The sequence below is a fragment of the Thunnus thynnus genome, chromosome 22 (genome assembly GCF_963924715.1).
Source record: "Thunnus thynnus chromosome 22, fThuThy2.1, whole genome shotgun sequence".
Lineage (NCBI taxonomy): Eukaryota > Metazoa > Chordata > Actinopteri > Scombriformes > Scombridae > Thunnus > Thunnus thynnus.
The window spans coordinates 5,628,374-5,655,623 of NC_089538.1; the positions used below are offsets into that span (position 1 = coordinate 5,628,374).

At 39.7% G+C, this 27,250-nt stretch overlaps 1 protein-coding gene across 2 annotated transcripts in view; it reads right to left on the reverse strand.

Moving 5' to 3' along the window:
• Positions 1 to 5,384: 5,384 nt before the first annotated feature.
• The window catches only part of LOC137174103 (RAS guanyl-releasing protein 2-like), a 36,756-nt gene continuing 14,890 nt past the window's right edge, over positions 5,385 to 27,250 (reverse strand). Inside the window, exons 6-17 of one of the 2 annotated variants that reach the window (XM_067579155.1) lie at positions 26,971 to 27,121; positions 25,414 to 25,587; positions 22,013 to 22,129; positions 21,283 to 21,564; positions 17,246 to 17,320; positions 16,646 to 16,765; positions 15,113 to 15,228; positions 14,851 to 14,992; positions 10,710 to 10,746; positions 7,929 to 8,087; positions 6,830 to 6,892; positions 5,385 to 5,628 (exon numbers count right to left, since the gene is read on the reverse strand). In XM_067579155.1, coding sequence (XP_067435256.1) covers positions 6,834 to 6,892; positions 7,929 to 8,087; positions 10,710 to 10,746; positions 14,851 to 14,992; positions 15,113 to 15,228; positions 16,646 to 16,765; positions 17,246 to 17,320; positions 21,283 to 21,564; positions 22,013 to 22,129; positions 25,414 to 25,587; positions 26,971 to 27,121 — 1,432 coding nt within the window. In that variant the 3' untranslated portion in view covers positions 5,385 to 5,628; positions 6,830 to 6,833. Of the gene's footprint in view, positions 5,629 to 6,829; positions 6,893 to 7,928; positions 8,088 to 10,709; positions 10,747 to 14,850; positions 14,993 to 15,112; positions 15,229 to 16,645; positions 16,769 to 17,245; positions 17,321 to 21,282; positions 21,565 to 22,012; positions 22,130 to 25,413; positions 25,588 to 26,970; positions 27,122 to 27,250 lie in introns of both variants that reach the window. The other variant, XM_067579154.1, reaches the window with a different exon arrangement.

Below are 27,250 nucleotides of genomic sequence, written 5' to 3' on the forward strand. Positions count from 1 at the left end.
CAGGAAGTCAAGGATCCACATGCACAGTGAGGTGTTTAATCCCAGGTCCTTGAGCTTATAACTCACCTTTCAGAGAGATGATAGACTGCATTTAGAGAAAGCTCTGTATTGCAGTCATTTATGCATGCACACTTTTATAGCCTATCATGTCTGTGCTTTCATGAATACCTCAAAGCTGGAATGTAATATGCAGCAAAAGCTGGTTTTAATCTTTAAAAAAATAGGGGAATGAAAGTCACTATAAAAAAAACCACAGGGACAAGCTTGTTGTCTTTCTTTTTTCCAGGGAGGGAACTCCTGACAACAGCGGCGACCTGGCTGTGAAGGTTGTACTGTAGATAAGTCTGAAGTGCACAGCTATCGTTGATGTCCGGGTCACAAGATACAATCTATGGGTCCATCAGTCAAAACACACATTTGCCTGCTGCTGAGGTTTACTTCCCTTCCTCTCCTTAGATTCCACCCCTCCCTCCCTGTCCTACAGCTTCAGGAATATTAAATATGCGAACTGTCCCTGTTGCAGATGTGATGCCATTGATTTTGTGTCAATCCCCCAGGCTGCAGTAACTTGATTTGGTATCAGTGATGGCTAAATGAGACTCCTCCAGGCAGGAGCAGAGAGTTTGAGGATGCAGACTGAAAGAACAGGTGAATGGGTTGGCAGGTATCTCATTCTGAACAACTTTATATTCATAGGTAGGGTCATATTTATTAGTAACATTGAGGCTGAAGAACCCCAGCATGCTATCTGTCTGCGCCCAAACTTCACAAAGTGCCTCTGCTTGTGTTGTCTCCTTCTTCTTCAGACTTCAGAGACTGATTTTACAAGGCATTTAGAAGTATAATACATAACCTTGGTTATTGTCTCTTGTTCTCTTTAATTCAAGAGGTCATTGAAAAGCCTCAGAGAGTTGGAACTGCAGTATTCAACCTGACAGCAAGTGCTTCTTTAATTTTTTTAATGTTACACAAGAAAGGTAACAAGTCTAGGTCACATCCCACTGGGTTTCTTTAGCACAAGTTAAATTTTCTTAAAGTAATATTCATCATAACTGATTCTACTCTAATGAGGATTCCAGTCCCCTACAGTGCTGAGAGCTTCACCAGAGTCAGCAATGAGCTTAATGCAATTAAGGCTGCAGCCGTCTCATGGAGCTCCTTCGACTTTGTGAAAGACTGTTTGCCCAGCTGCTTCTTAAATGTAGACAAAGCCAGATAAGCAGAGCCTGAGTGCTAAAGGCACTTTCACAAGAGCCTATTTGACTTGTTTTACTTGCCATCAATTTCATTTATTTATTATTATTATGATTACTTTGACTCATAGGTGTCTGTGGATGTTGATTCAGTACAATTATCTTTTTTGTTTTTGGTATAAATGTTTTTTCCTTTTCTCAAGACAAACAAACACAGATGAAACCAAAACCTAAATGAACTGAGAATCTGCATGCACAGTGTTGTAGCTGCAATGATTTTAGATGGTCGTTTCCTCAGCTTCTCTGTGTATGTTTGTGTGAATGTGTGGGCGAAAGAGAGCTTGTAAGAGAACTGTCAGTTTATGAAAAATACGCATAGAGCAACGTTTCATTTGATTTATATTGTGCATCCGGTCCTGCATATGCATAGGTTTGATTTTTATGGGAAATAACATATAAATGACAGAGAAATCTAGTGCAGTTATCTGCATTGTGATGCTGCATTGTGATTCACCATAAACCCTGACAGGGGCTCTGTTTTTTGCCACATCACTGGCAGTGTTCCCACCTTCCTGGTAGGAGACCTTCCTCGTTGAACACGGTCCATTTAACAGCTCAACATTGCCACCAAGTGGAAAATAACAGCCATGACCCCACTTTGGCATGAGGTTAAGATCTCCAGATGCTTGCAGTCAGTGCACCACAAGGGGACAGCATTGCAGATGAAAGTGTCATGGTGGGTTCAAAAAGATGAGCAGATGTCATATCATAGCAGAACTTGGCTCTGGTCCCAGTTTTTGATGAGCGGACATCAAATCAATAATCTGTTCATTAGTCTTACAAGAGGAAATCTAAGAGTGATCTGCTACTCAAACAAATCAATACTGCATGTAGTTACTCTTTGAGCAAAATCCTTTTCTCCATCCATGATAACCATTAATGTATATATATAGCTGCTAAAATGCCTTACTGCCAATATCTTTGGCACAAATAGCTTTCTCTATAGCCTATCAGAGAGGTATGCATAGCATTTTCTTTCTAATTGCACAGGACTATAGACCTGTACCATCTGCTGAAGGGGAAATGCTCAGCTATCAGGCCCAAAATCTTCCCTTTCCTTGCAATCAAGGTTGCAGTGTGAGAGTGCTAACAATGTGTGAGGTTATTTCCCTCCTGCCTTCATTACTATGTAATTAGCTGCCATGCTATTCAATTTCCCTCATTTCAGACTTTTCAGATCAATATCACTCAGGCTGCTGGCTAAATGACTGTGCTGCTAGGAGGGCTTTTCTATAGCTGAATGGGAGGTATCAATCACCGGGCTAAAGGAGACGTTCAATGCTCTAGTAGGCAATGACCACACACACTTTAAGGCGCAATCGTGTATAGGCTTTGGAGGAAAAGTGGTGGTGGAGAGATATAGGGAGAGTAATATTTCAAAGTGGATATTACGTTAGTGTGTCAGGTTTACGACATGGCTCCAGCTTTTCTTTTTGTCTATCCTGTATCGACCACCATCAAGGTAAAGACACAAAGCTGGACATTTCAAAATTGATTTTATTGCATGCAGGAACATTGCCTTGTGTGTCACCTAATAGCAAGAATGTTCTTTGTTTGCTTCCAGTCCCTGATCCTTTCTGTGTGGTGTCTGTATACTCTGCTTGTTTGTCTTTTGGTTGCTCCAGCATGCAAGTCAGTTTGATTAAAGACACAAAAATGGCCATTAAGGTGAATTGTCTATTTATCTATGATGGTCCTGGTATTTCCTTGCTGGGAGAATAGACAGCTACAGGAAATGGATGAATCACAGTTGCATAATCATGTGGTCAAAGCTGTACACCGCTATGTGTGTGACTGAGGTCGATAGGCCAAGTCATGAACACATCACCTCTGCAGTTCATCAGCTCATTGTTGGTTTCCACATGAGAGCATTTAGCAGTATCATAGCACTGGATAAGATATGAGCCAACTCAAAGGCTGGATATAGCCGGATCAATGTCCTCCCATTGAACAGGACATACAGACTGGGAGCCGGGCAATCAGAGGCCCAGACTGACTTCATCTCTGAGAGTAATTAGATGTGGCATTGACTGCAAGGCTCATTCGAGACTGGTTATTAATGTCTATAATAGATGGCCAGTGGACACTGGATCACAGTCACGAGGGATGGCAGGAGTGTGTGGTGGCAGTTGTAGAATCGATTCCAATGTCTGGATGAGTCTGTTTTAGGAGTGGATGTGGTTAGAGATATTTTTTGTTTCCAATGTTGCTGTGCTGTAATTACTGTGAAACTGTTTTCTGTTGGAAAGGGTGGAGTTGGGAAATGATGAAAAAGTAGTTGCATCAAGCAGTTCCAATGTGCTTTGGGGTATTCTCGTGGTATTCAAATGGGCTATTCTTCTTTAGATGTGAAAAAGATTTCAGCTCTACAAGTTCAGCTGTAAAGCAATATTGCCTAAGTGTTGGATGGGCGTTACCTCCAAAATGTCAAAAATGCTCATGAACAGAAAAAACTGCTTTGAGTATTTCTGAGAAACTAATTGGTTTGGAAAACTTTTAAATAACCAAAGATTTGCAGAATTGTCCCAACCCAGAGAATATTTCTTCAATGAATTTTTCAAGTTAAAACATGAAAATCACCTAAAACATCGTCTTTCCCCTGGGATTACCAGCATTAGTGGTAACGGATTTAAAATTTGAAGTAAAACAGACTGTGTTCAGATCAAAAAGGCTGCTGAAAGCTGAAAATATCTCCTGCTCAAGTTTAAATGAAACTAAAGAAACATCAAGGACGAGTGTGACTGAATTCCAGCAGCAGAAAGACAAGACAAAACTTTGTTTTTTTTCTGTATCATTCTTATTAGTCACAGAAATTCTTACCCAGAACATATATTAGAGTGATACCTGCTGCATTTAATACTGGAGAATTATCAGGGGACCACAAGGACTAGCATGACATCAGTCTGAAAGATTCATTCACAGAATAACAACAAACATCCTTCGTCAAGCAGGGAGTCACAGAGAAGGATCGGCAGCTATTTAGCAATTTATACAGAAAAATAAATACCAGCAATGTCAGGAGTCTCATTCAATGACAAACCAGCAGTTAATAATATGGCACTCGAAGTCTGAATTCATCTCTCCACAGGCACAAAGCAACAGAAATATTTACTGATGTCCTCAATCTGGAATTTCAAAACTTCATGTTTCCTACATAAATGATAACTTGGCGTGCTACATTAAAAAAGGAAAGAAGCCTCAGCAACAAAGACGTCTGGCCAGAGCATAGAGCCACGAAGGGAGAAGCATGCAGGATAAAAACAGCAAAATACAACTTGCGGGAAAACAGATTCTCAAGGAAATGTTTTTCATATGCTGCTGTCAAATGAAAAGCCTCATTACTTCTGTTTTGGTATTATTCTTTTGATTATTTTGTCTTTACTGACAGTCTCAGAACTGTAGCTCATTCAAAAACTAATAAATATAGTTAAAACTAGCAGAGGAATCAGTGGGATGTTAGCCAGTTTCTTGCTCTCTCCTGTCAACATATTTATTCGGGAAGATGAGTTCTTCATCTGGCAGCGGCATTTCACTGTTTCTGCTACATTCACAGTACTGCAAGAGGACAGATCATCTATCAGTGCACTGGCACAAGACAGTACTGTATACTGAAAACTACACCACAGCAATAACTAGCTATAGGACAGTCACTGATATTCAGGTAAACATGAAAAAAATATAACATTGTTCAAAGTTCATCTTAATTATAACTGTGCACACAGTCATTTCAGCTGTTTCCTTAGCTGGCAATATAGTTGCTTTTGTCATCATGCTTCAGTCGGCCACCACAAAATCAACAGTATTTTATCTGACATCAAAATTTGTCCTATTACCGGACCGTTGAAATGTATTTCAAAGAAAGATGAACAACAAAAAGCAGAGCTTCTCAGATTAAGAAGACGGTAGCTTAGTCTGGGAGAAAGGTTTACATTCTTGGCAATAACAGCACCTCTTATGTTTTATGTTTTAAAGAAAAGGTAGACAGTCATTCCAATCTGCAGCAAAATGCACTCAAATTATTGACTCTACTGACTTTAACATTCCACCAAGAATATACAATTATTTGGACTTTTGTACATATAGTAAGATTTTACAGTAACACTCTTGGCCAACATGTAGTCAAAATGCAGAAATTGTACATAAAATGATACAAAGACATTCCATTCACATTGGTCGTCACATTCATGTGAGTTAAGTGGAGTGGAGTTGTTGTTGCAGTAGCAGTATGTGTCCACTGTGTGGCAGCATGTAGGTATCCTGGCTTGTGTTCAGTGCAATTTCTCTGACATTTCTTCTGACATACTGTAGCACATTCTGTGTCTGGCTCCCAACAGTCGCTGATTTGGCTTCTTGCACACCAACTGTAGGAGGGATTCTAAAATAGAGAACTGGCCTCATAAAAATCACACTTCAGTTCAAGCTCCTGCATGGATTGTGATACAGTGACTGATACAGCCAGTGGCACATGTTTAGATGTTCAAGGAAAAATCTACATAAAAACACATAAGCACTGTGAAAAAAGTGTACATACAATGGCAGAGTTTCTGTACATTCCTAGTTTTGTTGTTAGGTGGAGGATATTAGTACCTGCTAAGTGGTCAAGATAAATTTGAGGAGACACAATATGATTATATGGTCTTCTTTCTCAAAGCTTTTTTCTTGTAAAAATACTGATTATCTCTGCCTATATGAGAAAGAAAACTGCTATTTGATTGAACTGCTCACAGCTCATACGTTTACACAGCCTGTGAAGAGAGGTTGTAAGTAGACACTGCTTTGTTTTAAAGGTCACAAGCCAAAAAGGTTGATGCATGATATCACATCAAGATATTTCCTGTGCAGATACACTTTATTTGGATAGTCAAATTTAAAGGAATAGTTTGACATTTTGGGGAAAGCACTTATTCACCTTCCTGTCAAGAGTTAGATGAGATGATTGATGACACTCTTACTTTATGTCTTCATGGTAAATATGAAGCTACAGCCAGCAGCTGGTTAGCTTAGCTTAGCACAAAGACTGAAAACAGGAGGTAACAACTAGCATGGCTCTGTTCAAAAGTTAAAAATCATCAGCCTACTAGCACCTCTTATTATATCTTGTTTATACAAATCTCAAATTTCTCAAAATGCATTTATGTTCATCAAAAAGCAGATGTTCAGCAAATGTGACTTATCTATTTGCTGCTGTACAAGCTATATGCTAATGTAATGCTAGATGATGAATATTAAAGGGGAACTGCCCTGATTTTACACATACAACTCAGATGTTTTCGGGAATTCTACTGTATATGTGAAAAAACAATATAAAGCTATGCAAAGAGGGAGCTGCACAAAGTCTGATAAAGTGACTCAAATGACGTTACTTCAGTACACAATGAACTTTTTAGGACACCAGGAGTTGCTTTGGGGTAAAATAACAAATATTATTAACTCAAGTAAAAATCTCTAAGGAACACTGAAGATGCATAGGCACATCAAAAATGTAAATAACAATCATAGTTGGAATGCAATGAATAGTGTGAGAATAAGTGACAGGAGGACTTTTCTTTAGCAGCCAAAGTAAACATCTCTCTCACCTGGTTATAGGTGGACATCAAACACTCCTTCCTCCACTGACTCTAAATCCTCTTCAGCAATTACTGATAGAAACAGAGTAGGTGATGATAAAAAAAAAACATAAGGCATAGATTGGTCAATCAAATGGAAATGCAAACTACTACCTAAAGTTAATGAAATATGTGGCTGTTGTCTGTTTGCCATGACAATTTATTTGCCCGGCAGCATTGTCATTCCACTGATCAAGCAGGGTCACACTGATATAAAACAGAGCCAGACAGGGCACCACTTTTGCTAATGTCTGATGAAAACACTGCATCCATGAGTCACTGGCCTCGCTGTGGTGGGTCAATCACATTTCCATTGCAAATTAATCTCTATTGTTTGAGAATATCTTCCAAATGTCAGTGCTCCATATGCTTGGAGGAAGACAAAAGCACCCTTCAGAAAGTGGAGGTGTTGCAGCAGTGACATGAAGTGTTGAAAATGTGTTATAAAAATTCCTCTTAGTATGTGTCTGCGTTATTGTGTTTCGAAAGAGAAAGAGAGAAATTCTGCCAGTGTTTTTGCCGGTGTTTGCACATTTTGTGACTCTATTGTGCCTTGCCTAAAATCAAGAAAGCTAATGAAATTATTTCATACTACATGTATGTCATATGAAAAAAACAGAACTCTACACCTTAAAAGACTGTTTATTAGTCTTAAGTTTCATGTGTGAAATGTTAAATTCTAATTCTAACTTCACCATCAAGCAAATACTTGTGTGTATATATATATATATATAACATATATGATGTTCCACTGAGTGTTTATATGTTAAATGTGAAAAGCTGAGAATAATTACCAAAAAGAGCAACAAAAGTGTGTTGAAGTCTGTAGTCGCAACAATTTCAAAGGTTTCAAAGGCATCGACACTTAGAAATTGGTGTTTGTAACTGCAATGTCACAAATATTCTTTTATGACATGAATGCAGCAGAAATATCTGCCAAACCAATGAAGTTTTTTTTAATATAGTTTTTGTTTAGTTTTCTTGCTCCTGTGCAATAGAAAGACATGAAATAAAACTAATTATGCATTTGGTCACATGACCCATCTGACTGCCTCAAGACACCACTCACCTGAGCTTTGCAGGCTAGGTGGGGTGTTGGCAGGTGGAGGGAAGCTGTAGGATCTGGCCTGGAGAGCTGGCGGCGCCTCGTGGCTGATGCTCTTGGTCCTCTTCCGGCACTCGACGGCCAGGCGGCTTCGGCAGGCCTTGTGGCAGTTCACCCCGCAGGCTGCCACCGTGGTGTTCATGTGGAGGGAGAAGGACGGCGGCAGGGAGAGGTGCCAAGGAGATGACGGGAGGGTCGGAGGAGAGGGAGGGAGAGTCACCAAGAGAGAAGGTGAGATGGGAGGAAGGGAGGGGAAGGCCAGGAGCAAATGGAAGATGAGGAATGGGGTGGAGAGATAGGGACAGGGTCAGATAGAGGGACGGGTGCAAACAGAAACATCGGGGCAAATGGGAGAGCCAGTAGTGACAGGAAAGTGCTCCTACACGCCATGCAAATGCATGAACACTGGCAAACACACACATTGAGGACGACTGTGCCTGACAATAACTCTGTCAACCAGTGGGAGTCTAAGAGGAGAGGGCCGATGGATCATCGAGCAAGGCAGCAAGAAAACACGTGTCAAAGAACCTGAATACACACACACCTTAGTAGTGCCGTCACAGTAGCCAAAATTTAAATTCTCCTTGACACCATTGGTAAATATTTTTCATTGATGTTTGACACTTTCAACAAAGTGTTTAGCAAATTAGAATTCCATGTCATTACCACCTCTTGACAGTATAATAGGCTAATTAAAAAGACAAAATTCTACTTGTTCTCCTCAGTGGGAAATGTATTATTAGTTCAAGCCTCATCCCAGTCAGTGGTCAAGTGCCTGGTCACTCATGATGAACCATAAAACGCTGAGGTACAGGCAATTAAAAAACCTTTATTGTATCAGATATCTGATATTGCATCAGTAACAGAATCTATGTATGAATCTTAGTGTTGATATGTAAGTTAGAAGACTGTAACTGTGACACTGAGATGCCTCTTCTATCTTAGTCTAAATTTCTAAAGTCTACTTCCCCAAAACACACATACAGCTACACGCACACAGATTCTGAGTTTTCAGCACACTCCACTCCTGGACTGCGTTGGGTGATTCATTTCAATTATGTCCCTGCCGATCGCTCTACCTCCCTGAGTACAGGCTCACAATGGTAATGGGGATGAATAGCTGTGGGGCTCTCTCATTGACTTCCTCTGGTCTCATTAATGCACTGGAACAAGCCAGAACACTCACACACTCCCAGTCTGACTTGGCGACATATACTCCTTTAGAGTACAGAGTTCAGGGGGTACGAATGGGTTGTGTGTATGTGTGTGTAGAACGTACAAAGTAATGCATGAATCTGTTTGTGTGTGTTAGCTCTCTTTTTACCTCTGTGCCATTTTTCCTCCTTCTGTCTCATAAGGAGCAATCATGTTGCTGTGTTTCTGTTTTAATAAAAGAGTTACCATCTAAGCATTATGTAGAAAAGCTGTAATATTTTTTTACTCTTCCTTTAAGTAGAATATGTCTTTGTAATTAAGAAATTAGTCTTTTTTCCCCTAAACAAAAGATGCACAGTGCTATGAACACTGCTAGTAACAGACCGCACAACCTCAAAGGCCCCAAGGAGCATTAATTACTCTAGTTGCTATGCAACTCAAATGTTTGATGATAACTTGCAAGCTATTTAATAAGCGTTAGTTAGCCCACCTGAAATGAACCTGAATGAATGATGAAGCTGATAATGCTGAGAATGAAAATGGACAAGAGAAAGTTAGTGATTGAACTGCTTGTTGTTGAAGAGAATGAGGAACATATCGCTACATAACATCCTCTGACACATGAGACCTCTGCATACAAACATGTAGATCCAGTTTCTCAGACTATTTTCACATTGATATAAGGCTTAACTGGGGAAATGATGCCACTTCCAGAACACAAAACACACAAAGCCATTAAAGGTAACAAAAGGTGCAGTGACACACATAGCTTTGTGCTGTACACACAAATAAGTTTCCTATGGAAACCTATTAATCAAATTAGTTTTCTATGGAAACTAATTTGTTGACATTGAAAGCAGTGGAATCAGTACTGTTAACCCACATAAACTTCTCCCATTCATAAAACTGAGATATAATCAATCACTTCTTAAAAAGACTCCAGCAGATGGAAACTCTCATGATTTGCATTTTAGATTTGACATCATTTCCAAAGTTTTTGCTTGATATGTGGAAGGAAACATATGTAGTCTAACTTATTTACAGTGCTGAACGTCTGCAGATTATCACAACTTAATTTTAGCATCAGCACAGACCACTAGCAGTACACCCACAGCGGGGGAAAGAGGAAGCTGAGTGCGTGTGAAGCTAATGACCATGAGGATGAGAGGGGGACAGGAGGGGTTGAAGGTTGCTTGCCTGTGTGTATGTCCATTTGTGAAATTAACCAGCTTCTCCAAACACTGGTCTACTGGGAGAAATAATAAGTAATTGTGCATTGTGTTTAGTGTGGTCTCAGCTGACGGAGCTTATCCAGCTGTTGGTGAGCAAGGCTGTGTTTGTGGACATACAGCAAAAGACTGTGATATATTTGCCATGGATTCTGTGTTGATGACATTTACTCAGCACTCCAACTCTGTGGATCTCTATCTACAGAGGGTGTGTGTGTGTGTGTGTGTGTGTGTGTGTGATGGCTGTGAATCGATGGTGTTAAAAAGAATCGCTATTTCTTTGAAGCTTTACCCTTCGGAGTGGAACACACATGTCTGTGCAGCACACGCGGAACAACATCAAAATGATTTGTACTCTTACCTTTACACTTGTAGCCTTGCTTGTAGAAACCCCATATCTAAAAAAGAAGTTGGGTGTTAATAGGATATGTTTTCATTTCCATGAAGGCAAGAGGGATGTTAAAAGGTAGGTTGAATGAGAGGTCTATTATTGTAGGAACTGAGATGCTCATCCATACGATATGCTTTAATATGTTTAATGAACAAATGTAAAGTAATTAGTGCCAAATATAAATAGAATAATGAAGCCTCCTTCACCGCTTTCACTAACTTACCTTCATCTTGCTTTACATATCATTTCAGTATCTACTGCAACCGTATCACAACCTTCATATCTGATCAAATCTGAATACACTTAAGCTTCAAATCTGGTGGTTTTGAATATTTCAATCTGTTAACTAAATATATGTATACTATAAGAATACAGAGGTCAAGTGCCCAGTCAAGTTCACATGTAGTAACTCCAAGGAACCTTAAAGTGCTCTTGAATATGAATAAACTGATCACAAACATCTGGAACATTATTCCCTCACTATTTCTAGTGTGTTGTCTCCGTAGAGTATCAGATGTAATGTGTGATGTGGTGAGAACCGCTGGTATATTTGGGGACATCTGAACCTTTACATAACCAAATTTCACATTTTTCCTCCTCATAATGTACACGTTTGTTGATTGTTTGTCATCTGGGGTAGCTTTCATTGACCAATTTTGTGTGCCAGCTGTACCTGAATACATCATCAAGGAGAAGCTTCAAAATGTCCTTTTTGCACAACTACATTAACAAAAACACTAGACAATATAATGTATTAACTATCACTAACAAGGCTCTTCAGGCTGTGGTGAACTGTGTACTGAAACCACCTAAAAGGAAGGAAATTAATCTAAAAACTTATGCTTTGGAAAATGGTTGGCAGTAAAGATAAAGTATACACAATTAGCAGGTAATGGGCTAAAACATGTTAAAACACCCATATAGTCTACGTCTTGACATCCCCCATTGATGCTGAGGTACCTACTGATGGCTGAAAAAAGTAAACGAAGAAAGAGGCACAATGGAACAGAAAGAGATGTGAAGTAAGAGAGAGAGACAGAGGGAAAGAGAGAGGGAGAGAGATGAGGTTGGCGGGACAGAGGGGGTGGAGGGGGGACCAAGATCAAGCGGGACGCGGGGCGCGCACAGACAGTGGGGGAACAATGACATGAAAGAGCCGAGCTGGAGATCACACACTGCACTGGCACATCTGAGGAGGCACAAAATATCCTGACCTCTTCACACACACACACACACACACACACACACACACACACACACACACACACACACACACACACACACACACACACACACACACACACACACACACACACACCTCGACACCACAGATGCACACACAAACCTACATGTGTGAATGCAAACACACATACACCCACATATACACACACACACAAACAAAGACACACACAAACACAGTGGGAAATCGTGAGCACAGCCAGAGGCTCTACAACAAAGAGAAGTCGGTTACGAGCAGAACATCTAAACACAACTATCATCACAGCTCTGCCTACACTGACTGACCTTTACTGCCTCTGTAGACTGTAAAACACAATGCACCACAAGCAAGAGCTGGAAATAAAACACTAACTTGCTTTGTTTCTTTGATGCTTTAAGCTTTTAGAAAACTTCTATTAATCTAAAAATGATTTGGCACTTGTAATATTGGATGTTTCATTACTATTACAGAACATTTTGAATGGAGGATAATACTTTTTCAAGTGTGCCAATTCTTAAGGGCATTTATTCTCGAGGAAAGAACTTGAACTACATACAGTGTTGTCAAACCAAATGTCTTCTATCTTTCTCTACCAGACTTGTATGAGTGACAACAATCACATGTCATTTGGTTCCTGCTTTCCTGAACTGTTTGATATTACACCAAGTACAGACAGATAAAGTTACTTGAAAGTGACTGAGGAAAGTTTCCACTTGCCATCTGCTCAATTCAAATTCACATTCTTGGGTTGGTATCTTTCACAGGACACTTTGACTTGTCTGGTGATAGAACCTGTGAACTTTAGTTTTCATTTTTTATGTTTTAAGTTCATTGTACTTTAAAACCTACTAACTATTGTTATGCTGTACTCTTAGAAAATACCTTATTTCAGGGACATTGCTGTAATGAATTTAAAAGTCAAGGCTGTGGTTTATTTAAAGGAATAATTTGGGAATAATTTGGGGGAAGATACTTATTTGTTTTTTTGACAAGAGTTAGATGAGAAGATCGAAACCACTGTCATATCTGTACAGTACATAGAGTATGAAGCGTCTGTCATGTACCAACACAGAGAAAAAAAATTGTCCTGTGACTTGACTAAAAGGGAGTGTGCCATCATCTATAGTAAATGATCAACCTGATGAGCTGTGTAGGCTTTACACATGATTGTACAGCTGTTGATTAAGTCTTGTACAGTATGTGTTCTCAACTAGCTGGAGCAAAATCATTGCAAACAAGACAAATCCATTGTGCTTAGATGAAGTTACAGGGACTGGGAACAGATTTGTTTTGTTTTGGCACACCTCTCTGCTGCCCAAATCTGCTACCTGGAAAAATGTGGTCACCCAAACATGTCCATTTTGGACCTTGGAAATCAATCGCTGGGTGTCATCAGTCCCAAGAACAATAAATGTGGCTGATTGTGTTGCTTTATTGTAGAATAGACTGCACAGACAGACTGCTTTGGGCAAAAGGAGACATTTTTCCCAGTGAGAAAAAATTAAAATACTCTAACACACTGAGTCTTTGTCACACGGTATGAACAACTCCAGCAATAATAGACGAAACAAGAGATTTGTGTGTCATTTTATTTCTATAAAGCTAGACTGTCAAAAGCGTTAAGAGCCTTGTGCATCACACTGCAATATCTCAATTAAAAGTGCTCTCAGCCTCAAGCTACAAACCTGCCGTGTCCTCCTGAGATGCAAAAAACTAACGTTCTGTACTTTGTCTCCTCGCTTTGTGCATTTAAAAAACTCATCTGTGTGCCATTAAATAGGATGTAAGGCCAAATGTGGCTGCAGGCAAAACAGCAGAAGATTATGAAGATCCATGTGAGACACTGGAGGTGAGTGAACTCTGCAGTGTTTACAGGAGGCCTGCTTCAGCTTGTGTTAGAGATACATGCTGAAAAATGGACTGCGGGAAAATATTGTTTTTGCACAGCAGCCAAGAGGAAAGGACAAAGCAGGCAGATGAGGAAGTGGCTGGTGTATCTACTGCTGTCACACACAGACATATTCAAAGGAAGAAGCATGCTGCCAAAGTCCTTATCTTTCCCTGCTCTCTATTCTGAGTTTCCCCTCATGATGGTTTGAAAACGCCAGAGCCTTCCCTGGAGAATATGCATTTCTGTGCATGAGTGTGTGTCTAAATAAGTGTTAATGAAAGCCTATACACTAAAATCTATGAGTCTTTTGAGGCTTACAATCCGTTTCTAGCTTATATGCAGTACATATAAACGAATGGGTTCAATATGAGTGCTCCACTCCTGTTCTCATTACAGCTGAGTGCTGACTCACTGTCTGTGTCTAAATAACAGAGGGCTCCTTAGGGGACTTTCGGGAATGTTAAGGGCCAGAGGACACACACATAAACACACACAGCCACACAGATGTAACATTGCCAAAGAGGAGGGTTATCATCTCGCCCAATTACCTTCCTCCCATATTTCCCAGAATGCAACTTCAGCAGCATGTGGCTGTAGCTCATAGTAATTGGCATTACCCTGACCTGACAGGAAGAACCTCTGAGAGATGAGGCGATCATGCGCTGTAGTGACTGCCGAGACGTTTAATGAAGTGCAGTCAGTCTATGCGGCTACATAACCTGGGAATAGCTGGGTGAGCACAACTGACCTTTAACCTTTTTTAACAAACTATGACACGTGCCATTGATTGGGTCAGTGAAGAAATCAATGCACAAAAGCAAGCACAGCAAAGATCAATATTTGTTTAAGACCTTCATGGGGGCCTGAAAGGTTTATGATTTGTATTTCAAACCATCTATTAAGTATTACACATACAGTAGTTTTATAGTTAAGTGTGGTTATAAGCTAGGTACAAACACAAGCTCAAAAATGTGATTAATGTGAAGATGGTCTTTACTCACAAAGCCGGCACAGTGCTCGCAGAATGTGGGCTTGACATAGGTGGCCTCAGTGAAAGTGTGGATGAAACCCATCTTGCAGTTCAGCAGAGAGCTGGCTTTCATAAAGTAGTCTATCATCTCTTCTCTGCTGATTTTCCCGTCTCTGTGAAAGAAAGCAAAGAGAGGTGAGTTTGACACGGGAAAGACTGGATCGGTCTGTAAATTGGCTAAGTCTGTAAACCGCATGGATTCTACATCATTGAATAAATCTGCAAAGGCTTACTGGTTCTTGTCCAGTTCTCCAAACTTGCTGAGGTAAGGGAAGTTGTTCCTAATTGCTTCAAATTCATCCCTGGAGATGTTGCCATCGCCGTCTGTGTCGAAGTTCTTGAAGACAGACTGTGAGGATTGTAAAGATTAGTTTCAGCATGTATTCTACTATAGAGTATTAATGAGTAGCAATGTCAGTCCCGACTGTAACGTAATCCACTGGAATAAATAAGTAAGTAAAATAAGTTGATTCCTTAAATCATCTTACACAAAGCATGTACATGTTTTGGATCAGGTTTAAAAAATATGTGAATAAAATCATTTCACTGTCATCTACATTGTCATCTACAAACACATCATTTGCATCCACAATTTGAAAATTATACGTATCATAATTATGGAATAGCAGTCTTGATAATTTAAACATGCTTTTGAGCTATCAATCAAGTAATTTCCAAACATGACTATGTAACTATGACTATGTAAGTTGAAATGAATTAACCCCAACCCTTGCTCAATTCATTACACTAGTACCTAATGTTAACTAATGTCAGAAAACTTAGGATACATACTGTATATATCTCGTGACATCACTAAGACAGCTTGCTGACTTCATGACCACTCTCTACTTGTGCTACTAGTTTTTATCATTTACCATTATTCTTTAACTGTGGATGTTGCTCATGCTACAAGGTTTCACTTTAAAGCCAAACTATTAAACATTTGCTTAACATTTGGTTATTACAGGATAATGGCATTGAATGGAATTTCCTTCATATAACAATATTTTTTTAAGTTGCTTTAAAGGCTTCATTAGTCATTGCCTGCCTGAGAGCCGGTGGAATTGAACCAAATTCAGGAAACAATGAACATGTCGCCTGCTGTGTTATAAAACCACTGAAATATGTATCTGTGACAGGCTAAAACATAGTGCAACAGTAGCACAACTAGAGATAAGTCAGATAAAGTCAGCTAACTAACTCAGTAATGTCAGTTACAGCAATATCTATCTAAAGTGTGTTAACATTGGCTAACATTAGCCATCATAAGCTAATGGTTAGACCAAGACGACCAGACCAAGTAACGCCATTGTGGCAAATTCCCTGAATGTATTGAATTGAGTTCAGGTGTGTTCTTTTGCTTATGGTTTTTAAGTGCCATATGTAGCTAGAACAAAGATTGTGTAATTCTTCTTTCAAGTTATGAAGTCCCCCTTTCAGGATATTTAACTAGTATAACAATTTAATGGTCCTGCTTCTATCATACATAAAATACAAAATTGAAAGGTATTATTGTAAAAAATGAAATATCACTAGTTACAAGATTTCAAGTGATCTTCCCAGCTCTTGTAATTGTGGTGTAAGATTACTACATGTCTTAGCAATTTGGCCAGAGAGCCCAGAGTGCTTTGCAGTTATCATGTCAAGATGGTGGTGGAGAGGATAACAACAGATAATTCACCCTTTGCCTTCCAGTGCCATTACATTGGACCCCACAGGTTACAATTATCACTGAGAGAGGGGAGTGTAGGGGCTGAGAAACTCACCTCCACCATCTTCTCTATGTGGCTCTTGATGATGGTCGGGTCAGCGTTGGGCTTAACCGACACAGCCCACTCGTCGATCATAGTGGGCTTGGGGTCAGGAGCAGGGACGGGGCTGGAGTTCTGCTACAGCCAATGAAAAACCAAACACCATGATGAGATCAATATCAAGCCAGGGAGGCAGAGGCTGTCGTCTCACAAACAAAAGAAAGAAAAGAAAAGAGAGCTGCTGTGCAGAGAAGCAGCGAAGGGTTACTAAAGTGGATTTAAATGTCATGAGAGAATGAAAACAAAGATTTCCAATATGCATTTCTACATGGCACTCAAGATAGAGTTGTAATAGCATCTGTTTCTAGGATATAGCAAATATGGGATTTGGAAGGTTTATCTGATATGTAAATAAATTAAAAATCTTGAGGATTCATTGTTTCACACAGAATGCACACAGTTTAGGGCTAGCAGTATCTTAAGCAGGATGACACTGACCAAAAGGTACAGCGAATATCAGGACCTTCCTTCATATCAAGCGTGGAGTGCATCACTAAACTAAACATGGGAAAAAGTTAGTACAAGACCCATAGTGTAGATCTGTGTGCTGCTCACCGCTGGCTTGCGAGGTTCCCGCTGTAGAGAAATCTGGTAGATCTCCTCCTCTGTGTGGTACTGATCCAGAGATACCTGCACAGAACAGGACACATGGAGTCAGTGTGAGTGAGGACTGCGGATTTGTCCACAACCAAATTTTTGTGCATATACCCTGCACTCAGTCCAGGATGGATCACCATTGTCCAACCAGAAGATTTATAATTGTCATGATATAAACTATATATCAGTGACAATAGAAGCATAAGATGATTGTACAGTGGAAACACTGATTGCACAAACCAATTAGTGACTTTTAATAATTGTCTAGGTTTAACTAGCAGATAAAGAATTCCAAAGTAGGATTATTTAGAGCAGGGATAGATCATTTTTAAAAACAGTAATTGTGATAAAGAATAAAGATTTGTCCCCAAATAAGGCTGGTATAGTTTTAACATTTTACCTGTTGTAATCAATGGTTTCACTATAATAAACATTTATGACTCATGGTTAAGAGACAGTGTTAGCTGGCAATTATATGAGATTTATGGTAGAAACTAACGACATCAACCACAAAAACATTATGTGAAAGTGCATGTACCAACTTCTTCCTGTGTGAAGTAAAAACTTTTTTGTGGTATGTTTCTAAAAATGATTTCACGCGGTAAGTGATACATACTGCCTGTCCTTGATACTATCTACAGTGTCTAAGTGACTTTCTAAAAGTATGTTTAACTCCAAATTCACATGAAGAGAAGTTCCCTGTACTTTGTATGGTACTGTGTATAGTATACTATCTTAAAACAAAATAGCCGTTAAAATCTTCCCCCAACATTTGACTACCTGTTGTAAGTATACAATGATATATAAATAATTGGACCTTTGAACTTAGATGGAGGGTCAGTGTTTAACTGTTGTGTTTAGAAAGATATCCTGTTTAGACAGGATTTAGACAGTCTCTCTTAATTCCCAACATCCATCTTCACCACAGCGTAAATACATTCCTGTGCAGCTTTCAGCCAATAGCAGCATTTATGAGGCACATTCCAACTGCAAATACTACTGATACAGATGCAAAGGTGGATACCATGTGTGGATACCTTTATCACCATTTATTCGTCTTTCCACTGTTTGCTCATTCACAATAATGTATAAAGGGAGTTTGTTTGGTTTTTTTAATGTAACTTTTCGATGCTTTGAGTACCACAAATTAAATTCCATTCCTCTGATTGTATCGTATTGGGGTGGTGGCAGAAATCTGAGACAGATATTGCATAACCTGGACAAACGCCCATCCTCTTCCAACTATCTGCATGACCAGATACAGGAAGAGGTAAGTGAGAAAACCTTCACTATCTGATATATTTAGCCCTGAAGCCTGCTTGTCAACAACTTGTGTGACACCACACATACAAAGTGAATTTACAAGAGGATGTGAGTCTTTGACATTCTACGCCTCTACATTTCACACAAAGGCCTTCTCACGCTGTTTATTGCATGAATTGCTAAGTAGAGGTATCTTCTATATTAACACAGCCACTATGGCAACAGGTGAGAGAGCAGCATCTATTTTTGCTCCACTTAACACATTGCAGCCACATGTAATTATCCCCTGCATCCATTGTTGGCCTCAAATTATTTTCCTCAGAGCTATTCTCTTGCCGTAATTGTGTTTCCTGGATTTTATTGAGTTCAAGTGGTAAGTGCGGAAGGAAAAAGGTTTTTCTTCTTGTTTGGTCCAATGATTTAGTGGAGCTTACAGTATTTCGGGCAAAGGTTAACTGTAAATTGTTCACCACATTTAGGCCAATATAAAATCCCCTTTGTTTGAAAAGCTGATGAATGTGACTAAGATAGGAGGAAGACTGTATTTTACACTTGTGTGGTTTGCTTTTTTTTTTAGCTCTCTACACAGGCATGCCTTTTTTATTTTTGCAGGATTTATTGACTTTCTTTCCTTCTCCAGGGCTCAAGCTAGATCAACTCCAATAAGCACTGGTATAAGATAATTGGGTATTGAGTCTGTCCAGCAAACTTTCCTGGTGCCCCTCAGCTCCAAAACCTGTCAAGCTGTTTTCTTTCATTTTCACAGAAAAAAGAGGGAGGCAGCTGCAATCTGACATGAACACCTGCACACGGATTGAGTAATTGATCTCTTGGGATTGTTTTAACTCAGAAAGCTCTCCTTCTCAAATTCAGGAAACTCTTATCTGCATCTGCCAAAACATACCGACACACACACACACACACACACACACACACACACACAAACACACACACACACACACACACACACATACACACAGACACAGGAGTTTAGCATGAAGTGCTAAAGCACCACCTCAGCTTTCATGCTGAAGTGCACACAGCAACAACGCTAAAATCAGTCTCGCTCAGTATTCCCAGTTTGAGGCAAACCTCCCACTATATATAAGATGAAGAATCATCCTGTGATTCTGCTGCACAATATCCTAAATTATTTGAGTTGAAGCTGTATTAAACTATCTTCTCAAAAATGTAGAATTCTCACTGAAAATATGAAGTGTCATTTCTTTAATACCAATGATTTACCAAATTATGCCTTTACCTACATTTGAGTTTAAGTCAAAATACTGTTTTCTGCATCTAGTTTAAATTTCATACCATCATTTTAAAATGCAAGGTGAATGTATTTCAGAAAGTAATTACATGTTTTGGGACTGATTATTTCCTGCTGGAGACTTCCATTTCTTCCTGTTGGTGATTGGCAGGAGTGTAATTGAAGCAGAGAGTAATTTTGTTAGCCAAGAAAGACAATTTTTTTCACATTTAATAGTAATGATAGCATAACCTTTATCTAAGAGAGATTAAAAAACATAAATCAGTAAAAAGATAAGTAGATAGTAAAGTGATCTCTTTAAGACTTTACAATAAAAGTGTTTCCTGAGAATAGATTTAAAAGAAGATACTGATTCTGCCAGACTGAGATCTTTAGTCAGGTCATAGTAAAGCCAAGGCGTCCTGACAGTAAAAGCCCTTTAGTCTTTAATCAGGATATAGGAACAGACAGGAGGTTGCACTGCAGGTTAACAATTTAAAGATCAGTGAAGTTCAATGAAGAGATGGTTAAATAGGGGTTATATGGTCTTGACTCCTATTCCCAGTCCCAGAAAAGCATCATTCTAAAACGTCTAGTTTCTAACACAGTATTATAGTAGTCATCCAAAGATAAAGTAAACAGGCACATTTTTTATTCCTCTCTGTATTTTGTAATGTTAGTGTTTATTCTAGTTGATGACATTCTACTGTCTGTTGTTAAAATAGGTTGCAATAAGCCAGTAAAGAGTGTCTCTTGTTTCTACTATAACTCATCATTTTCAACATAATTGGCATAATTCACACACTTAAACTGGATTTACATGAAGGGGTTAACAGGAGTTTCATCGTAGATGTCTACAGCAAATGTTTCAATTTACAGCTTAGTGTCTGATTTCACATTTTGATAGCAGCATGGCAACACTAGATAGATGTATCATATGTGATTAATCAGACCACATTGCACTTCAATTATATTCCTCACAGTAACTGTGTTTACATTCTTTAATTCAATTCATAATATCAACTGATGGCGGGTTAAGCATGTACTAATATAATTGGAGTTACTTATATTTCATCCTTCCTCATTCCTGAACAGGAATTTTTCACTTTTGTAAGACACATGAATGTTATGTACAATCTCTGGCCTATGTCTGCACATAGATTTTGTTCCAGCTGGCCACTGTACAGTTTGTCAGACCACTAGCCAATCAAATCACAGCAGAACAAAGTCTGTTTATCAAACAGGCTGCCTGTTACACTCACTGAACACAAAGTGTTCATCCTTCTGAAAGTTTTTCCGCCTACTTCAGTGCTGTCTGGGTGGTTAATGAATGTTTTCAAATTCTGTGGCAACAAACTCACAGCACCTGTACCGTGACCTGATTTTGCCCAGTACAAGCTGTTCTTTGTAGGGGCATTTTAAATTCAAGTCATCATCTTGGACACTACACATAAACATTCTGTCCAGTCTTTGCACTCACTGTAAGTAGGTTGAGGAGGTCTGTGTTGGAATCGACACTGGGGGGTGTGGTCTGGATCAACGCCAGCTCTTGAAGGATGGCATACAGCTGCTGGGTCTTAGCCAGGTTGACCCGTGTCTTCTCTTTGTCAGCCCAGTCTGGCAGTGCAACATGCACAGCTATCAGGTCTTTCAGGTGCACACCGAGGATGGGGAATCGAAAGCCAGAACACTCCGAGAAGCGCTTGCGGTATTGACTGTAATTGCCGCATGATGTCACCAGTTCAATGAGGCTGTTAAAAACCTGCAGATCAAGTGGATGAAATTAATGGAGATGAAATTAATTTAAGAGAGAAGAGACAATGGAGGGGGATGGGATGAGAGTTGGCAGGAAACAGAAAGCCTGTCTCAAGAGAGATTTGTGTAGAAAAATCAAAAACATTCTGTAAAACTTTGCTCCAGATGGACTTACATAACTGACGAGACACTGTAACTCCCCCGACTGTTGCATTCAACTTTCTAATATGGCTCAAATTCATAGTTTTGAAAAGCTACTGTGTAGGAGTAATTGGCACAGATAATGAGCTTTGCAGTTTACACAGTTGAGATGCGGATTACTGAATCAAAATTCAATATCACTTGTTAGCTAAGTGCATCGACATGACATGATGTTGAATTTGTCTGGTTGTGTTTGACTGCGGATGCCAGAAATAGATCAGTGATGGATGAGAGGATGGTAGCAGCTACTGCACCTTGTTGGTCTCTGCGCTGATGTGGCTCTGTGTGTCTTTGAGACGAGAGATGGAGCTGTTGCTGAGGCCACCCACCACCGCCATCAGTGTGTTGAAGTTCTGCAACTGCAGCAGCTTCTGTGGACAGAAAAGGAGGACATATTAGGAGTGAGGGTGAAAGAGGAGGCAGCTTGTGAATGTGTCGCTGCCAGAAAGGATTTTAAGCAGAGAGCGAGAGTGAGAGGGTGTTGTAGGTTAAAAAAGATTTATAAGGAGTCAGAAAGATGCAGGAAACAAAAATAAAAGCTTTAGCTAGCAAAGCCAGAGATTTTTTGAGTAGGTAGAGAAAGTCTGCAAAGTGTTCAGCATCCCACCATCTAATCAGTTTACCTGAGCAAGATATTACTGAATGTTCTAACCTGTCTGTGTCAAAGTTAACACTTTGTGAATGGCACTCTGCAGGGCTCCACGCTGCCCTTCTGCCTGCGTGGCATCTCTCTGAAAATCAATGGGTTCACAGCTGCGTGGGAGAGCTGCCAGAGGGGATCATTTGATTCAGCTCAAACACCCTTTGGAATCAATTGGCAAAGCAGTGTGGAAGGCAGCCCAGCATTTGCAGAGTAGGTTCATCTAAACTGCACGTGCATGTGGCCAGCAGCGTGGCCTGGGAAAGGTTTCATTGTCAACATGCCAGGTCTTTCCACTGGGTGTAGAATAAATACTGTGTGTATGATAGGGGCAGGAGATCGAGTTCATTCTCTTGTCAACCAACTGTTATTACACAGCCGACTGGCGATGTGTAGGCTATTTATGGCCACAGACACAAACACAAAAAACATACTGTGAAATGGATTGGAATTGAGCTTTTCAGTGTGGAACAAAGGGACAATTTTACATTTTAAATTATAGCACAAGTCCTTGCAGTCAAGAAAAAAAAATAATGACCATGAGTCAGTTCTGTTGTAATGCACTCCCAATAGGAAGCTGAAATGGGACACAACCAGTGTACCCTGAGGGAATCTCTGGGAAATGTCAAGTATGTCAAGGCTACCTTCTGTGCTGCCTCTGAATACATTTGAAATCAGCTTAAACAAATTTTTGTCCCTGCATGTGCTTGCACTGGGCTACATACCTGAATGCCAAAATATGAGGCATTTCAAATTGGGAAGAAATTAACAAAGGAATTTCCAGCAGGGATGGTCTGTTAGAGTGGGAAATATTGATTATCATTATGTGGACACAACTGTCTTTCAAACAAGTGGAATCGATTCTATAACAAGGTGAAGGTAGTAGACAGAGATGGAAGAAGCTATTAAGTACAATAGACATACAGTAATGTTCATGATGCTTATTGTGTCATGCTAACAAAACAGATAAAGTATTTAACCATTTACAACCCACTGATCTAAACACTTGTCAAACTGCCAGTACAGGAGATGCTGTCAATAGACCGTTGTTGGCTCTCTTGTTTTGTTTAGAAATTGTGTTACAACTCTATACGTGCGGTATCTATAAAAAATAAACTGAAAGATGCAAGAAGACTTTGGGCTGCTGCTGATGGAGATATTTGCAGAGGAGAATAAAGAAAGGTGAGGAGGTCATTCTCAGGCCATCTGCAGTTGAACTCTCAAAGTTGTTTGTTCCACACAACAATGCTGGTCAGAATCAGCATTGGTCTTCACCTCTACACTGTCATAGCTTCAGAGAACAGTGGAAAAAGTCAAGTGTTCAATATCAAGGAGGGTGAAGCGCTTAGGAGATTTCTGCTGATCTCTCCTGACAAGAACCCTGCTGAGGTGTTGGAGTGCTGGTGTATTCTGACAGTGTGAGGTGAAGAAACCTGCTGAGACCCTGCTAAATAAATTATGATGAACTGAAGTTTGTCTTGCAGATGAAGAGAAGGATAAATGAAACAAAAATTGGAGTAGACTGAGGCATTGCAACATTGTAACGAGGATGCATTCACAGAGCACTGCAGGCTATTAGGATGAAAATTCTTCATCTGCACTTTCTATGGTCGACTGAGCTTCCCTCGCACAGTGGAGAGGAGTGAATTGTCACATTGAGGGAGAACTCAGCCCTTCTGGCGGACCACAGCAAATGATAACATCAAGCTGAAATGGTATCAATTACAGTGAAGCCCAGGATGCAATTTAAAGGGATGTTTCTGTAATGAAAGGACGACAGTCTCCAGACATGTGGTCAGAGAACCGTACAAGGCAGTGAGCTGGCAGCTTTGTTTGGGAACTGGCAGGGAGAGACCAGATTAAGTTAAGATTAAGATTAGAGCCCTCTAGACCTGTAGATGACTAGAGATGATTTCAGTTGATGTATGTACAAATGAAGGGATGAAGGGATACATGGATAGATAACGAATATCGTTCTTTACTTGTTCACAATATACTTTGTGCTGCATTAGACAAGATGTTTGTTTAAATACACCGGTGGGAAATTTGTTTAAAAAATAACTGTCTCCTGAAGAGGAATGAGTGAGCACTCCATAAAGAGAAAGCTGGACTCCCCAGTGATGGCGAATCCTGCAGGGAGATTTTTTTCACTGTCTGCACCATCTGACACAACTTCTGGATAATGACTCAGAGTTCCCTAGAATAACTTTTAATGGTCCACATTGCCCAAAATGCACCATAGTTTGTTTGTTTCCCTGCCAAGTTTTGTTCTTCTCTGTACCTGATATATAATACGCAGCTGTGACTCATGCCACCTGCAGAAGATCCCTAGTGACTCCTCTATTGTGGGATGCATCATTGAAGTCTTTAAAGTCAACAGGAAGTGTATATATGTATAATGAATAAACCCTGTATCTCAATTTGCAACAAAGAGATCATTATCTTTTGGGAATTATTACATTTAATTGTCTAATTATGAAGACTTTGCTTAGCAAATTTAGATTTTCATTCTGTCAAATAGTTTTCCATGCTCCTCCATTGGTTGAGACCATTTCATAACCCCATAGGGCCATAAAAAACACTGGATAATGCCAAAAATGGATCATCATCCAGCTGAGGCAAGATAGATTTTTGTTCATTCCTGGGAGATGCAAGGTTCCCCTAACAGCAGCATTATCTTAAAGAGCTCTTAGTAGGCATCTTAACATGCTAATACTGCCAAAGCCTTTTTAAATTAAATTCACTTCTTCTTACTTTTTGTGCCACTTAATGGGAAATGATCGCTGCGTGTGTGCAAGTCATCAACACTCCACAGTGACTTTTCCCCTTTTCTCCACATTTAATCTATAATTCACTTTTTTATGACTTTCTCTGCTGTTTCTCTCTGCCCCCAGGCGATCATCTCCTATCAGTCTGCTTCTTCATGCACCCTAAACCCCACAACTACCCCCAACAACATTGCTCTGTCTTAGAAATCTTTGCAGTAAACAGCCTTAATGGGCTCAGCATACAGACCTGTGCCACTCTGATGAAGTGGGAGATGACGGTGGCTCTCTGCGGGGCAGTGGGCTTACTGAGCACCATAAGCTGGATCCACTGGGAGACGCTGTTGAAGAGCGTGATGAAACGCTCCAGAATGGGGTTATCCACTGTGCAGCCGTGCATCACAAAGCTGTGGTAGTCCTGAAACTAAAGGAAGGAAGGGGCGTGGACACATTTTATTTAATTTGTTACAAATGAAATTTCAACATACTTGCATAACTGTATTTTTATCAATCCAAAAAAATGGCAGTTTACTTTCAACACGACAGTTATATCACCAGAAAAGATATAAAGTTATGTATAATGTTTTAAATAAATCAATATAGCTAGACAAGCACTCATAGCAAACCATCATTTTATCATTAAAGGGGCACCAATTTTACACATCACGTTCAGTGTAATCATCATGAGTAGCATATGAAGCTGTATAATTTTTTCTGTGGCCTGTGTCACAAATTGGGGGTGTGGAGTTTGAAAAACATGGGCATATACCAGGTGTAAAGAAAGATGTTATTGAGTTGCTTTATGGGAAACGTAGGACCCAGTGTTGTGAAGGGCGGGACTTATATGCCTGACTAAAAGCTAGGATATCTCAGGCTCCGCATCTCCATTTTCTACCATCTTTTTTTAAACTTGTCTATTGTATGTCCCCCAGCTGGAGTGCCCATTTAAAGGTGCAGTGTGTAGAAGTTAGTGGCATCTAGCAGAACCGACTTGGCAGAAATGAAATATAATATTCATGAGTATGTTTTAATTAGTGTATAACCACCTGAAAATTAGAATCATTGTGTTTTTGTTACCTTAGAATGAGTCCTTTATATCTACATTTATAGCTATATAGGAAGCGAATCCTCTTCCACAGAGGCCGCAATGTTGTACTGCCATGTTTCTACAGTAGCCCAGAACGGACAAACCAAACACTGGATCTAGAGAGGGTCTTTCATAACCTCACCACTCGATGCCACTAAATCTTAAACACTGGTCCTATAAGGCAGAATGTTGTTTAAAAAAAGCAGCCAATAGACTGATTCACTGACTGATTAAACCTATCTTCAATCAGAAAAAAAAAACAGATTTGTTTTCACCTAGTCTCAATTCAGAATTCTATCATTATCGCACCAGGACCAGTCGGCTAGATGCTCTATATTTCTATTAAAGATGCTTCTTTTGTTTTATATTGAGCCAGATTCTGTTGAGATAAAGATATACTAAGACAACGCCAAGACAAATCACTACCATTGTCCCCATCTTTCCACAAACATATCACACTTGAATAAATTATCTATAAAAAATCGACCATTTAAATCACAAACCCAGTCATTGCCTTTGCTTCCCAAAATAACGTTCAAAGACCAAATGTTTCCAGACAACAAATATAATTACTGCCAGTAAAAGTCCATTTTAACCACTATTGCTTAGCAACAACAATGTGCCTCCAGCATGTAAACACTGAATTACTTAAGAATTCAAAGAATTGAGGAGCCATAAACATCACACAAGAGCTTCAACACCAGCTGCAGTCACACTGACCAGGATCTTGCAGAAGGATTTGTACTCCAGGTAGGTCAGGTGTTCTGCCAGCTCACAGGAGTCGAGGTGGTCAAATAGCAGAGACATCTTCCTCTTTTTGGACACGGATGGGACACGCTGAGTCACCTGCCGCTTCCATTTATATGACGGCCTGACAGGGATGATAAAGCAGAGAAAAGACTGAATATTTCATGAACAATTATCTCTCTCTTCTTGGGCCTTTTGGAACACCATCATAATACATTATGAGTATCAGCTTTATAGGCTCTCCTCAAGTTAG